Source organism: Coregonus lavaretus (assembly GCF_964263955.1).
Source record: "Coregonus lavaretus genome assembly, chromosome: 14".
In the NCBI taxonomy this organism is placed as follows: domain Eukaryota; kingdom Metazoa; phylum Chordata; class Actinopteri; order Salmoniformes; family Salmonidae; genus Coregonus; species Coregonus lavaretus.
Window position 1 is genome coordinate 38,385,143 of NC_140001.1, and position 16,784 is coordinate 38,401,926.

General features: G+C 41.2%; 1 protein-coding gene across 1 annotated transcript; it reads right to left on the reverse strand.

Annotated features, from left to right (window-relative positions):
• Positions 1 to 1,410: 1,410 nt before the first annotated feature.
• Positions 1,411 to 15,854, reverse strand: LOC311141585 (polyadenylate-binding protein-interacting protein 1-like). The gene is made up of 11 exons (XM_084176956.1): positions 15,432 to 15,854; positions 8,527 to 8,675; positions 7,799 to 7,996; positions 7,547 to 7,659; positions 7,274 to 7,385; positions 4,927 to 5,052; positions 4,598 to 4,704; positions 4,314 to 4,428; positions 4,027 to 4,081; positions 3,865 to 3,946; positions 1,411 to 3,119 (listed from the first exon to the last, which is right to left on the reverse strand). Exons 1-11 carry the CDS (start codon positions 15,619 to 15,621, stop codon positions 3,029 to 3,031), a joined length of 1,338 nt encoding a protein of 445 aa, XP_084033082.1. The 5' UTR covers positions 15,622 to 15,854; the 3' UTR covers positions 1,411 to 3,028.
• Positions 15,855 to 16,784: the final 930 nt, after the last annotated feature.

Here is a 16,784-nt window from a genome sequence, read left to right on the forward strand (position 1 = left end):
CCCACCACAATTGCAACCTGTCACAATTTCATCACTTTTAAAACACATATGATCTTTAACACAACTTAAACATCTCGGCTTCTCCCTTTTGCAATCACTTGAAACATGTCCAAAAATGTTACAATGTTCACACTGCATTGGTCTTGGAACAAATGCTCTGACTCTGTAGTTTATATATCCCAACTGCACTTGAGTAGGGAGAGACTCCATATAAAAAAACAAAATATAGACTTCACCTTTTCTTCATTCACCAATGGATTCATCCGACGAGCATCAATCACTCCAGGAATATTTTTCATCTCTGCAACATTGACTTCCCACAAAACGCCAGATATTATCCCCTTGAGGGGTGCCCTGCTTCGAAGAGACACAAACTTCTCAAATCAGGTGAGTCGCAACACACACTCCTGATCCTCAGAAGAACAAAGAATCCAAACAAGCCTGCCTCTGGTGATCCTCACAGCCTTCACTTTACCCAGCACTCTCTCCACCAGTTTGGATATATCAAATGGATTCTTCAAAATTGGTAATCCAATCACCTGCTCCTCATTAACAAAACATACTCCTACAAGATAAGGGACATTCATCACTGTACGCTACTTTGCTGCGTTTTCTATTATTTGACAATATTCCAATTCTCCTTGATTCCTCCGCCATCTTTTCCGACGTTTGACGTCAAAATCTGATCTTCCACAGGTGTTCAAGACCGATCCATGCGCAGTTCTTCTTCGTTACAGCAGCCTAACTATCACGGCCTGACGGGGATGTCTACCTGACTCCAAGCCAAAATCTAGTCAACCCCTCCGGATCCTTAACCTGCAGCCCTTGGCTTCATCAGGTCCATTCTCATTTCCCCACTGAATCCTCATTCTCACATCCATTCAGTTTCCTCAATAAATATTCTAAACCCATTTCATGGGTCCTTAAACTCGTGAATTGAGACAATTAGAGCTGCTGATGTTACCTTGTAGCTGCTGGTGGCCAACCTCGTCCTGTCGAACCTTCTCGCTAGACTGGAGAGGATGTGCAGAGCAGGGTGCAGGGGCTTTCTCCAACACAAACTCAGAACCACAGTACAGGGCAAAGGGTGCAGACGGGAATAATCTCCTTAACCGACGTCCACCAACTCATCCTCGTGATCAAACTGATATTGGTGTTGTTGATTTAGCTAGCTAGTAAACAAACCAAATAACTTTCTGCTGCATGCAACATTGTCAAAAAAATTCCCTCAACTTGAAAAGGTGTACTATACTTTGTCCCATTGGATGGATGATCATTCTTCTTCTAGTGAACATTTTAGTAGTGGACAACAGGAGCGTAGCGTCACCTACAGTGCTTTTCAGGTAACTTACATTTCGCAACATCCCGCACACACCGCTGGACACTCAAAATAAGAGTCAGGCAGTGAAATACTCATATTATAAAGAATTTATTGCAGGCAAACATTACTGTTAATATGTACAAACTATAAAACAAACATTCCTTTGTATTGGATCGATCAATTGCTGATGATGAAAACAACTTTGAACTTGCAGGTGCATCCTTTGAGAGATTACTGTTTTAGTGGTTTCTCAATGACAGGTCCAAACTGCAGGACTACAAAGGGTTTAAAGCTGCGTTCAACAAATTAGATTAAAAACCATACCGCTCCCAGCAACAGAGCAAGGGGTGTATTCATTCCGCCAATTCTGTTGCAAAACGTTTCTTAAACCGAAGCAAATGGAACAGGAGGGACCTGTCCAAAATAAACTTGTTTTGCTCCTTTTGTCCTTAAAACAGTTTCCGTAATGAATACATCCCAGTACTGTACTCCTCAACAATTGTCAAATTCTAATTTGAACCAGTAAAAGGAAGAACAAAAACACCCCTAAAGTTGAAACAACTTTTGAGTTCTCTTTTCCAGACAGTTTGCTGCCACTTGCCGGTATTCAGTATTTCAAGCTCTTTTGTTAGTTTCACAAACCCACCTCCTTAAATGCATAGCTTGTTAAAGGGTGGTTGACCAACTAAATGGCCAAATCAATGTACAATTTAACAAAATTGCCCTGGAGGTCAGTAGGGTGCAACATTCAGAACACTGAAAACAGAGATGTACCATATAGAACAGACAATTCTCTTGAATACTGTATTTATAAGCCCCTGTAGCAAAATTCTATGCAGTGTTCGTTCTATACATCACATTTCTATTGCAGGGTTTTTTTCTAGTTCAAAAAGGGGCTTAGGTGGTGGGCGTGGCAGGGGGCGTGGCAATTAGCATGGTCGGCCCGTCGGGCTCATCTTGCCGGTGTAGATTTAAAAATATATATGTTTATCCAATTTCCTGCAATTCTGATTTCTTCATGGAGCGGAGATACATTTTTGCAGTTTTAAAGCTAATTTCCTGCAATTATACCCATTTTGCCATGGAGCTGTGAGAAAACGTTGCAGTTTTAAAGCCAATTTCCTGAAAGCGTTTATTTTTACACTTTAGAATTGGTGGCCCAAAAAAAAATAAGTTGGCGACCCGTCTAAGCATATATCTTTTTTTAATGCAGAAAAATCCCTGTATTGTAAATGTTCTGAATGTTGCCTCCCCTGCAGCTTCTGTCGTTGCTTATTCAGTTAGTATGCAATCAAACTACGCACACATTTGATGATGCTACTCTGCTGTTGAGCTACATAGTAGTCTAAAATCCACAGCACACAGTTTTTTTTTCCCACGGCGTTACAAGGAAAATAATTGTTTATGAAATAATCAATAGAAGCAGAAAACTAACTCCCCCACTCCCAAACTCAGAACATTTGCTACAACTCAGCGGAATAATGATCCAGTTGACTGTCCCCAAACTTCAAACCAACACAAATTCCAGCCAGAAAAAAACCTGTCACTGAAGTGCTAGGAAGTGCAAACTATGCAGTTCATTTTGCTAAAAAATATATTTTTAAAACATACCAATTGCTAGTTCTCTTTGATTTTTTCCAGTCGCAAACAAGTCGAACACGAAAGGTATGTGTAAATTCAGTCTCTCGCAGTGCTCTCATACTAGTCTCATTGTCGTCTTTTTCTCTCAGACTCTAGGCAGAACTTCTCAAAAGCTTCCTCGATCTCAGGGTCCATCTCATCCTCGTCATTGAATGATCTGGAACACACAATGATGCATATTCATTAAGAATGAACTGAACAAAGTGCAGGCAAAATTATTAAGGTTATATACAGGTTTGTTTCAAATGCCATTCAGTGTACCACTAAAGATCAACGTCACAGTCCTCCAAAGGAAAAGGCACGCACACACAGAGTTGAGTGAGAGGTAGACAGGGGTCAACTAAGCCCTCCTTCTGTTCCATCTGCGGACTCATCTGAATTGGAGGTTCTGGCTTCCCCTGTTGAATTGTGGGCTAGGCAATTACACTGACCCCATAAGTCAACCACCTCATGTTGCTCTCAGGTCATGTGACCTGGGTGATTTTTGCAGTGTTTCCTCTATATGCATTTAATAGTGGCGCACCGCTGCTGCTAAATGATGGCCGCCACTGCAAAAAAAATTATAAAAAAGGAGATCTATGTATTATAGATTTCCTCACCCCCCAGACCCCATTTCCCCCGCTAACTCTGCTGAAGAAAATCCTAGGGGAAACACTGCATTGGCATTTGCACACATGGGTGAGGGTAAAAGGTCACAAGACCAACGCTACAGTGGCATTAGTGACTATGGCACTGGATTGTCTGACTTATTTTGTGTGGTCTGCTGGTTCTCACAGAAGAATATTCTAGAACTACATAGGAATATTTTACAGATTAAGTTCCATTATGACTCACACACGGGAACCAAGTCAATTGAAAAAGCAAGGAACATGACCAAAACTATTCACACAATTAATACTCACGATTCATTTCCATTCTCTTCATAGCCCTCTGGGAAATAGTCGTCTTCCCGATCCAGGATCTCCTGGTATTTTTCAGAATATTCTGTAACACCAAAACATACATTTAGGGACAACGCATAACTTGCAGGGTTTCACCTTGATGAATGCTGAGGATATACTCACCAGGGTCGGCTGCTGTAAAGGGAGTGCCGTCGGCAGTGTAGAATGTAGGCTCATTCTGACAGGAGAAACACACAAAGACAAACACAAGGAACAGAGGTGAAAGGTTGGTGGGCATGAACATCCATTTGAACATTTAAACCAGAGTTTTCCCCCAAATGTTGGATCGCCGGCAATTCCTTTGGTATCATGGCTTAAAGAAGGAGTTTGCTTGAAACATGAGTGAAACGTTTAAAAAACTTAGATGGAGGGAGTAGTGTTGTTCTCTGGCCCTAGCTCCCAATTCTCACCATGAAGTAGTTGGGGTCATTGTCAGGTGTAGCGTCGGCAGCAGCAGCAGCATGGACTCTGCCCCAGTTACTAGACCTCAGTTCCACCAGCCGCAATAACATCTGCTTCACATCTCTGATGAAAACACAAGACAGTCCTTTATTTAATCACTCACTCAGCGTCAATAGCATCTCCTTCACACAACAGGCACAGTCAGTCATTCATCCTACCATCTTTAACCTAATCTAATAAAAGAAGCATTCATTTTACTTCTAAATCTGGCACAGGTAACATACACACCAACCTGCTGCACTGGGCGTCCAGCACAATGTTCTCAATCCTCTGGACTAGCTGGTCCATGTCAGACTTCCCGCTCTCTTTCCATGTATCCTCCAGAACCGAGCCTGTCAACTACAGATGACATCACAGGTAAACGTCATTGTAACACTGGGGAAGTTTTCTTGCACATTACAACAAGCTTGACATTACATTGTAATATAGTATAATTTTTCCCCATTCATTTCAGATTGTGGCCTGCAGATTTCTTTCAATAAGCAGTAATTAACTGTGTACCACAGATGTGGAACATTGAATCAACTTGACATTAGAGATCGAGAGAACGTGTGAAATCACCTTGAGCAGTTTGACAGCACAGATGAGGTTTCCATCCACGGGGTTGGAGAAGAGGGCATTCATCAGTTCCCTCAGGGCAGTAAGCAGGATCTCAGCTCGAGACGGAGGCCCCTTCGCACTCTTCACCTGAGACAACCAATCATTCAAGACAGCAGTCAGGTTCTGTCTAATCTCAGTTAACCCAGAATTAAAACCTTGCACAATTTGGTCAGATGCTCGAATACGTTCTGGGGGAAGCGTGTTAGAAATAGAGCTGTGAAGATGGAATTTTGGGAGACGATTAATTGGCATGCAAAATGGCCTCGGTTATTGTCGTAATTGTCATTTTTGTTGAAAGAGGTTTTCAGCTTACAATGCATCTTAGAAAAATAGCTACGACATACCCAATGAATACAACACAGCTTTGGTGACACCCCTGTCTCAAAAACAAATGGTTCTGACCATTTGGAAATGACGGTGCTCCTCCCGACCCTGCTGTTCTGCTCGTAAAATGATTACCAACATTAGCCACTTCATGTAAAAATGAAAACGGCTATTGGGTAAACTATACAGTGACTTCAGAAAGTATTCACATCCCTTGACATTTTGTTACAGCATGAATTTAAAATGGATTAAATGTAGATTTTTTTGGGTCACTGTCCTACAAACAATACCCCATAATGTCAAAGTAGAATTATGTTTTTCAAATTTTGTACATATTAATTTAAAATGTCAGGTTAAATGTCTTGAGTCAATAAGTATTCAACCCCTTTGTTATGGCAAGCCTAAATACATTCAGGGGTAAACATTTGCTTAACAAGTCACATGGAATCACTGTGTGCAATAGTGTTTAACATGGTTTTTGAATGACTACCTCATGTCTGTACCCAACACAATTATCTGTAAGATCCCTCAGTCGAGCAGTGAATTTCAAACAGATTCAACCACAAAGGCCAGGGAAATGTTCCAATGCCTGGTGAAGTTAATAAATTACTCTTTGGTTGGTTTATCAATACACCCAGTCACTACAAAGATACAGGCATCCTTCCTAACTCAGTTGCCGGAGAGGAAGGAAACCGCTCAGGGATTTCACCATGAGGCCAATGGTGACTTTAAAACAGTTACAGTTTAATGGCTGTGATAGGAGAAAACTAAGGATAGATCAACAACATTGTAGTTATCCTGCAATACTAACCTAAATGACAGAGTGAGAAGCAGGAAGCCTGTACATAATACAAAATATTCCAAAACATGCATCCTGTTTGCAACAAGGCACTAAAGTAATACTGCAAAAATGTGCCAAAGCAATTATGTTTTTGTCCTGAATACAAAGTTATGTTTGGGGCAAATCCAATACATTACCGAGTACCACTCGTCATATTTTCAAGCATAGTGGTGGCTGCATCATGTTATGGGTGTGCTTGTAATCATTAAGGACTGGGGAGTTTTTCAGGATAAAAAATAAACGGAATGGAGCTAAGCACAGGTAAAATCTTAGAGGAAAACCAGGTTCAGTCTGCTTTCCATCAGACACTGGGAGATGAATTCACCTTCCAGCAGGACAATAACCTAAAACACAAGGCCAAATCTTCACTGGAGTTGCTTACCAAGAAGACAGTGAATGTTCCTGCTCTTAGAGACTTACCCAGAAAGATTCACATCGGTAATCGCTGCCAAAGGTGCTTCTACAAAGTATTGACGCAGGGGTGTGAATATACTTATGTAAATTAGATCTGTATTTCATTTTCAATACATTTGCAAAAAATTCAAAAAACATTTAGAATTCAGGCTGTAACAAAATGTGGAATAAGTCAAGGGGTATGAATACTTTCTGAAGGCACTGTATCTACTTTAATATAAAGCTGGATCCCCAGTATTAATTAGATTTTTTTTATGGCTATTGTCCATAATGGTTAGTTACACGATTATACGATAATTGTGCCAGCCCTAGTTAGAAATTGAGATTTCCGGTTTTCAAAGTCTCCACCCTCGCAAAAGGAAACTCAGCCACAGCCTTTCACCTGTGTTTATCATCAGTCAAAGTGAATCCGTTTTAGCACCGCCTTCACCCAATCCTGATACGTCCAAATAACCAGTGACAAAAACCCAACTGTTGCTCGTTATCTCACACATCCCATAGCATGCCGACAGATCTACTGTACCAGTTATGTTTAGGTAGTCTGTCCACGAGACCTTAGGCTCTGTCTAGGGTATTATCAACTCAAAATGTATCTAGGGGGAGGGGTTATGGAAAGAAAGTTGGGTTATGGGAAGCAAGTGTCAAAGTTGTGAGGGGTTGAAATGGCACAGATCCACAGAGACATAAAGACCCCCAAAAGACTGACAGGACAGAGGGGCTCCTGCTCACCTCCAGTCTGAGGTAAAGCTCCCCCAGGAAGAGCACATAGGCATGGAACTTCTTCTGAGTCTCCGCACCCCCCCGCACCGCTACATCCCTCTGGTCATACTCTGTCTGACACCTACCGCACCCAGATACAGGGGGGGAAGAGAGAGAGAGAGCATTTCTGTATAAATGGCTACAAGTGTTACTTATGGTAGACCTAAAGCATCATGACAAAAGTGATGAAGTAGATGTTAGGCCTACTTGATAAAATGTTACTAATATTAAAACAAAGCTCACCGTTTTAGTAACAGCTGACGAAAGTTGCCACTTGCTGGGCTGAGTGCAAGGTTATGAGACAGAAAGTTACAGAGCCTTGCCCCCGTGTAAGAGAAATTGGGGATAAGAGTAGACTGCAAACAGGCATCACACAACAGAACAAATTGAGAAAAAAATGACAGTAAAACATAATACAGTAAACGACATACAGACAGTGCTATAACATTCATAAGCAGGTAGATGGCCGAACTGTGCATGTGTTGTTACACATACTTGTGTGTAGATGAGTTCCACCAATTCCTGCAGCGTCTCCTCGGTAGTGACCCAGCTGTTCAGCATGTTTGCTATGTGCTCAATGTCGTTCTCAAAGGACCCCGGCGAGGAGTTTAGGTGGCTGAGAAACTCCTCAACCAATTCAGCCAATGTCGCCTCAGTATAATAGCCATCGCTGCCATCCTCCGAAACAGATTCCTTTAAATTGAGAATACCGGTAATCAAGGATTGGTGAAAAATATGGATACCAGCTAGACATTGGTAGTGGATGAGGTGATTGATTAGTTCAGTCCTTATAATGTAAAGTGCAGTTGATGAGGTACTATGTAACCCATTATCATTATCAATTTGTACAAGGCTTGAAGCCTTTTGTTCCAACCCAGCACCACCACACCTGATTTAATTTAATAAGGGGCTTGATTACTTGGTCAACCTAGTTCAGGGTTTCCCAAAATCAGTCCAGGGCCCCCTTCTCCTGGGTGCACGTTTTGGTTTTTGCCCTAGCACTACACAGCTGATTCAAATAATCAACTCATCAAGCTTTGATTATTCGAATCAGCTGTGTAGCGAGTGCTAGGGCAAAAACCTAAACGTGCACCCAGGGGGGGCCCCTGGACCGGGTTTTGATAACCCTGCCTAGTTGAACCAGGTGTGTTAGTAGTACTGGGGGGAAAAGCCTGCACACTGTGGCTTTCCAGGACCAGGTTGGGGGAACACTGCTTTAATACCTCATTGGGGGAGAAGCTGGAAGGGAAGAACTCAGGTGCGTTGGCTGACAGAATGGAGGTGTTCACCAGAGAGTCCACACTTTTCACTTTGGAGGCAGGAGTGCTGTTGTTGTGAATGACCTGGTGGGGTTTGCTTGGTCTTCTGCTTTCTGGGGTGACAAATGAAGGAAATATTGAAGACCATTGCTAGCAATAGAGGTCTGGCACGGACCTAAATAGTCATGTGACGTGATTTGGCCTTGCACTTTATTTAGCAGCTAACTCACTGACCAATGGCTAAAAATAATTGACTAACAATTTAGTAGCAGGTGCAAATAGCGATGGGTAATTCGTGCGACGAATGACGAATTTTGTCGGTGTGACGGAGGGATTCAAGTTTTTCTCGCTCCTAGTATAATGTACTCATAGACGTAATTGAATTGACGTTTTAAATTGTGTAGCTACTAATATTTGTCTGAAACGTGTGCGCAGCATTCTTGAGTCGTCTAAAATGATAGCTTGTGGCTAGCTGACGTAAGCAAACAGGGCGCGCTCAACCCATGCCCGCGAGATAGTATGTTGTGTAGATTCACGCTCGGGGTCAACTGTCAGGAAATTCACCCGTGTGTTGCCTATGCTAGCTAGCTACATACTAGCATGTGTGAAGCTAGCCACAATAAGTATTAGCCAAAATAGTAGAATTTCCGTTTCGCCTTCAAAATACAAGTTCTCCTTTTTGAAAGTGATTAAAATAGTGGAATCATGATATGTTTGGACTAGATAATGCTAAACATGGTCAGAATTTAACAAAACACAATTAGTTAACTACACACAGTGGGAATCGCACTGTGGATGTATTAGACTTGAATTGGGGGCATACTTAGTGGCAGTGCCTTCAGAAAGTATTCATACCCCTTGACGTATTCCACATTTTGTTGTGTTACAGCCTGAATTCAAAATGGATAAAAAAAATACATTCTCACCCATTTACACACAATGAAAATATGTTTTTAGAAATGTTAGCAAATGTATTAAATGAAACACAAAAATAACTAATTTACATAAGTATTCACACCCTTGAGTCGATACTTTGTAGAAGCAATTACAGCTATGAGTCTTTCTGGGTAAGTATCTAAAGCCTTGTTCACACTGCAGGCCTTAATGCTCATCAGTTTGTTTTTCAAATCCGTTTTCGACTACTGACTGTCCAAACAGCAAGTTACAAGTGACCAAATCGGATGTATGTGTGTTCAGACAGCAGTCATTTGCTGACAAGGTTACGCTTGTTGTCATAGTAATGACGTTTGTGTGTGAAGTGGTGTAGGCTGATTGGTGGTTTTGCTTGTGCTTCCTATCACCCAGAAGTTATGTAGCAAGCTAAGGTGACAATGCCTGCCATAGAAGTTTCCCAGTTGCTTTGAATGTTCAAGATCATAGGGTAAGAACACATTTAAAGCCTCAAAGGATAAGATGATCCAACTTTCAAATCAAGTATTTTTTGGTTAGCCGTAGCAGTTTAGCTTTCTAGCACATTCACTAATTTGTTTGTAAACAATTAACAAGCTAGTTAGCTACCACATGTTCTAGTCAAACTATCAACAGAGTAGCTAGCAAGCAACAAAATGCCAAATAAGTCTAAAAACCACTTACATTTTACATTTTAGTCATTTAGCAGACGCTCTTATCCAGAGCGACTTACAGTTAAGTGAGTGCATACATTTTTCAGACACTTGCGAGTCACATGGCCAGGAATCAGATTTGTATCCGACTTCAAACCACCTACGAAGGTGACCTACAGCCAAAAAGCACATGGAAGCTGATATTTCAAGCCAAATTTCAAACCACCTTCGTAGGTGGTTTGAAATTTGGCTTGAAATATCAGCTTCCATGTGCTTTTTGGCTGTTCAGACTGCAGGAAAAATAACAGATTTGAATCGGATATGCAAATAAATTGAATTTGAGTCACTTCAAACTGCCTATGTGAACACGGCTTAATTGTGCAACATTTCTCCTTTTATTCTTTTAAAGTCTTCAAGCTCTGTGAAATTGGTTGTTGATCATTGATGGACAACCATTTTCAGGTCTTGCCATAGATTTTCAAGTACGTTTAAGTCAAAACTGTAAGTTGGCCACTCAGGAACAGTCAGGGTCTTCTTGGTAAGCAACTCCAGTGTAGATTTGGCCTTGGGTTTTAGGTTATTGTCCTGCTGGAAGGTGAATTCATCTCCCAGTATCTGGTGGAAAGCAGATTTAACCAGGTTTTCCTGTAGGATTTTGCCTGTGCTTAGCTCCATTCCGTTTCTGTTATATCCTGAAAAACTCTCCAGTCCTTACAGATTACAATCATACCCATAATATGATGCAGCCACCACTATGCTTGAAAATATGAAGAGTTTCTCGGTGATGTGCTGTGTTGGATTTGCCCCAAACATAACACTAGTTAATTGCTTTGCCACATTTTTTGCAGTTTTACTTTAGTGCCTTGTTGCAAACAGGATGCATGTTTTGGAATAGTTTTATTCAGTACAGGCTTTCTTTTCACTCTGTCATTTAGGTTAAAATTGTTGAGTAACTACAATGTTATAGATCCATCCTCAGTTATCTCCTATCACAGCCATTAAACTCTAACTGTTTTAAAGTCACCATTATTGGCCTCATGGTGAAATCCCTGAGCCCTTTCTCTACGGCAACTGAGTTAAATTCTGAAAAAACATAATTCCACTTTGACATTATAGGGTAACACAACAAATTGTGGAAAAAGGCAAGGGGTGTGAATATGTTCAGAAGGCACTGTATATGCACTGTACAGCCAAATATTTTATAATTAACCCAAGATAGACCACAGCCGGTTGTTCCCAATTTGAGCAAATTAATCATAGTGGGCAGAACAAGCAAGGAGGTGGACAGAGCCAATCACGAGCTAGCAAGATCCTATTGGCGCGTTCTAGCATGTATTTGCATATTTCCGTTAGTGAACGCCTACTCTGAAGTGAGCGTGTGCAATAACTCAATTCGCCCTTGCATTCCTAAACAATGCAATTTTTAGAAACTTTGGCAAAGGGTAAAGTCTACGAAACTTTGTCCTCTCTGTTCATAACAGATTCTAGTTTTGGGAACAGAAAACTGTATTGAGATCAAATACAGAATGTCGGCCAAAATCCATCTCGCTCCATCTTCTCCCACTGCTAGCCACTGGGCTATCTCTCATCACCATATTTGGTGGTGAGTGGAAATGCCAACCGGATGCTTCAGATTTATACATCCAGTGAAAAATCTGGCTCATTGTTCTGTGGTACAGCCTTACCCCATTTCATGGTCCCAAGATCCATAGGTGTCAGCCTACTCGGTGAAACGCACAGATTACAATTCTGAAGAGTTTACACCACAGGAGGCTGCTGAGGAGGGGACGGCTCACAATAATGTCTGGAACGGCGCGAATGGAATGGCATTAAACACATAGAAGCCATGTGATTGATATTTGTTACAATTCCACTCCAGCCATTCCCACGAGCCCATCCTCCCCATTTAACCTCTACGGGATCGGTGTCCCTTATACGGGACGGTTGCTGCTCAATATGCGATATGTGACTAGAATGGTGTTGTAAACAACAGACAACTTTCCAGGACATCGACATGTCTTATATGGGCAGAAAGCTTACATTCTTGTTAATCTAACTGCAGTGTCCAATTTACAGTCGCTATTACAGCTAAAAAATACCATGCTATTGTTTGAGGATAGTCCACAACAAAACACTTTTATCACGGCAACTGGTTTGGTACATTCACCTCTGAAGGTAAATAATGTACTTACATTCAGTAATCTTGCTCTGATTTGTCATCCTGAAGGTCCCAGAGATAAAATGTAGTGTAGATATGTTTGAAAAAGCAATTTTTATATTTAAATGTAGGAACTGGGTTCTACAGTTTGACCTCTGGCTCCACACCCACCCCGCCCGGTCATCTAGATGTGTGACGGTTAGTGTCTTTTCAGTAGGGAAGCTAATGATCCATCATGTATGACATTCCTGGGAGTGTGCAAACTTAAATTTTGTATTACCATAGCATTTTTGTATGTTCTCTACTTTCCCCAATTCGGCACATTTGGGAAAACTCCTGGCAGACTTGATACAAAATATTGTGTAGTGATGTAATTCTTCACTGGATCAGTCAAACTTTGCACACACACTGCTGCCATCTAGTGAACAACATCTAAATTACATCTAGAATCCTACATCACTGTCTGGCCTTTCTCTTGCGTTTCAAAGATGATAATAGAAAACGCATGTTTTTGCGTTTGTATTATCTTTTACCAGATCTAATTTGTTATATTCTCCTACATAATTTCACATTTCCACAAACTTCAAAGTGTTTCCTTTCAAATTATATCAAGAATATGCATATCCTTGCTTCAGGTTCTGAGCTACAGGCAGTTCGATTTGGGTATGTCATTTTAGGCGAAAATTGAAAAAAAGGGTCCGATCCTTAAGGTGTCACCAACCTCCTGTGGTTTACACATATTAGCGGTGTAGCTCATATTAGGAACTGTGGTGCAGGGGGGTGGTGCAAGGACCGGCCCTGAATACAAAGCATTATGTTAAGGCCAAGGTGGTGGCTGAATCATGTTATGGGTAAGCTTGTCATCGGCAAGGACTAGGGAGTTTTTTAGGATAAGAAGAAAAGGTAGAGCTAATCAAAGGCATAGTCCTAGAGGAAAACCTGGTTCAGTCCGCTTTCCAACATACACTAGGAGACAAATCCACCTTTCAGCAGGACATTAACCTAAAACGCAAGGCCAAATATACACTGGAGTTACTTACCAAGACGACATTAAATGTTTGTGAATGGCCTAGTTACATTTTTGACTTAAATCGACTTGAAAATCTATGGCAAGACTTAAATGGCTGTCTAGCAATTATCAACAACCAACTTGACAGAGCTTGAAGAATAAATGGGCAAATATTGTACAATCCAGGTTTGCAAAGCTCTTAGAGACTTACCCAGAAATCGCTGCCAAAGGTCATTCTAACATGTATTGACTCAGGGGGTTGAATACTTATCTAATCAAAACAGTGTTTTCTTTTCCATTAATATTTTATTTTTTTTAATTGCATTTTTCTTCCACTTTGACAGAGTATTTTATATAGACCGTTGACCAAATAAAATGACAGTTAAATCCCACTTTGTAACACAACAAAATGTGGAAAAAGTCAAGGGGTGTGAATACTCTGAAGGCACTGTAGAATGACTGCCTGGCTCCAGATTTGATTAAATTCAGGCCGGTGACGCCGTTACAGTCCGGAACCAACTGTGACATGTTTTGCTATGGCCCTGGATTGGTTTGAGTTTGTTGCTGCTAAACTCAGAGCGTTGTCAGATGGAGGTGTGTTGGGTCATTGTCCTGTTGAAAAACAAATTATAGTCCCACTAAGCCCAAACCAGATGGGATGGCATATCGCTGCTGTTAAGTGTGCCTTGAATTCTAAATACATCACAGTGTCACCAGCAAAGCACCCCCACACCATAACACCTCTTCCTCCATGCTTTACGGTGGGAAATACACATGCGGAGATCATCCGTTCACCCACTACGCCTGGGGATCATCCGTTCTACCTGCGCCTGGGGCTCGGTCTCACAAAGACACAGCGATTGGAACCAAAAATCTCCAATTTGGATTCCAGACCAAAGGACACATTTCTACCGGTCTAATGTCCATTGCTCGTGTTTCTTGGCCCAAGCAGGTCTCTTCTTCTTATTTGTGTCCTTTAGTAGTGGTTTCTTTGCAGCAATTCGACCATGAAGGCCTGATTCACACAGTCCCCTCTGAACAGTGATGTTGAGATGCGTCTGTGACTTGAACTCTGTGAAGCATTTATTTGGGCTGCAATTTCTGAGGCTGGTAACTCTAATGAACTTGTCCTCTGCAGCAGAGGTAACTCTGGGTCTTCCATTCCTGTGGCGGCCCTCATGGGAACCAGTTTCATCATAGCGCTTGATGGTTTTTGCGACTGCACTTGAAGAAACTTTCAAAGTTCTTGAAACGTTCCGTATTGACTGACCTTCATGTCTTAAAGTAATGATGGACTGTCGTTTCTCTTTGCTTATTTGAGCTGTTCTTGCAATAATATGGACTTGGTCTTTTACCAAATAGGGCTATTTTCTATATACCCCCCTACCTTGTCACAACACAACTGATTGGCTCAAACGCATTAAGAAGGAAAGAAATTCCACAAATTAACGTTTAAGAAGGCACACCTGTTCATTGAAATGCATTCCAGGTGACTACCTCATGAAGCTGGTTGAGAGAATGCCAAGAGTGTGCAAAGCTGTCATCAAGGCAAACGGTGGCTATTTGAAGAACCTCAAATATAAAATATATTTTGATTTGTTTAACACGTTTTTGGTTACTACATGATTCCATGTGTTATTTAATAGTTTTGATGTCTTCACTATTATTCTACAATGTAAAAATAAAGAAAATTCCTTGAATGAGTAGGTTTGTCCAAACTTGACTGGTACTGTAAGTATGCCCTCTATGCAAATCTAAAGTATAATACATCAACTGATTTTAACTTTTTTGTATCAAATGAACTATTTGTCTTTTGTTTAACTTATACAACATTGCAATATTGTTTAGTATTATCTAGTCCAAATATGGCATGATTCCACTATTTCTATCCGTTTGAATCACTTTCAATGTGGGACTTTAATTTTGAAGGCGAACCCTAAATTCAACTATTGTGGCTAATCGTTATTGTGGCTAGCTTCACACAGGTCTAGCTAAATACCTGTTAAAATGTAGTCAAAGATGCTGTTAACTAACACAGTCACCCAATAACTTATAAGGTTTCCCTTCTTGACTGTGACATAGCTAGCTAAAGAAAATGACTATACAGTAAAAGCATATTTGAACTGACAGCACATCTTACCTCCGCCGATAGCCTCACTAGTGTTTGTGTTGTTCTCAGTCAAAGGTGGAGACGTCCGAGGCTGTCGTAGAGGCTCACGCTGGTTGAAAACAGAGTTTGCGTCCCGTTCTCCAACATCTGCGAGGCCGGGACTTGTTGGCTTTATACGGGCTCTACCTGCGCCTGGGGCTCGGTCGAAATTCTCAGTCATCTCTGCTGCTTGTTTATGCTACGGCCTGTTTGGTGAAGTACAACACTACAGAACACCTGGTATTCGCTCCCAAAAAATGTGAAGCGGTTTGGCAATTCCAATAACGTGCTATTAAATTATTATTTAGTTTGGCCTCAAACACTCACCTATCTCACTTTCATATTTACAATTTCTGTTTCTTTTCTCGATCGGATATTAAAATATATTTCTGTAAGGCCACTTCCTTCAACAACAAATCTGGATTTCGGGTGATTATTCATATGCTGGTGAAGGTGTTGGCGACCTCTAGGGGAAGGGAGTGGTAGAGCAACAACAAGGAGCTGAGCGGAGTGGGTCGACGGTATACTAGTTACCACAGCCACAACGTCATAATTATGATTAAAACCCTGCCTATTCCTACAATTTATCTTCTTCAAATCTGAGTTTAAACATAACCCTGGACATAACACTAACCGTAACCACACTGCTAACATTATGCCTAGTCCTAACCTTAAACTAACCTCAAGTGTTTGTTTTCATTCATTTGTACGATATAGTCAATTCTGGCTTTGTGGCTGTAGTAACTAGTGACAGCCGAGCAGAGTAGACTGGAAAAAAGTCCCAGGAGGCCTACATTGAACTGAAGCAAGAAAGTAAGTTAATCAAATACACATATCATGATAGATGTGACACAGGTTCTTTAGCAATGAAAGAGAGTGGGGTAGTCAAATAATATAAACATACCACCCACCTCCCACACTACAATAAAACCACAGACACATGCATCAGAGAGCAGAATCAGGATCCTGTGGATCAAACCCTCTCACATGTGCCGCTCTCCCCCTGCTGCTCTCTCAGTAGCTGCCCACTACAAACATGTGTGTTTCACCAGACCTATCAGAATAAGCATTCATTAGTTGTTTAGCCTCCAGTCATTTTCCACTTGTTTCCCAAAGCTGGATCACATTATGTCAAAGAGCATTCCCGTTCCAGAAATGTAGAGACCCACTTTGATAAAAGATTACTTCCCCTATTTTCTGTTATTGCTGTTTTCCCCCAAATGGGTGTCTTGGAGGGAGTTCAAACATTCACAAGTCAAGTCTTGGGAACGCATAGAAGATGAAAGATGACAATGTATTTTGGAGTGGGAGGGGGGGGGGGGGGGGGATTGAACTGTTCTATTA

What these genes read in the sequence shown, in the direction of transcription:
- LOC311141585 (XM_084176956.1), bottom strand. Translation starts at nt 15,621, where the DNA reads ATGACTGAGAATTTCGACCGAGCCCCAGGCGCAGGTAGAGCCCGTATA. An exon ending in CGTCAGCTGTTACTAAAACG is followed by an intron (nt 7,386 to 7,546) that starts GTGAGCTTTGTT and finishes TGGGTGCGGTAG; the next exon opens with GTGTCAGACAGAGTATGACC. An exon ending in CTTTACAGCAGCCGACCCTG is followed by an intron (nt 3,947 to 4,026) that starts GTGAGTATATCC and finishes TTGGTGTTACAG; the next exon opens with AATATTCTGAAAAATACCAG.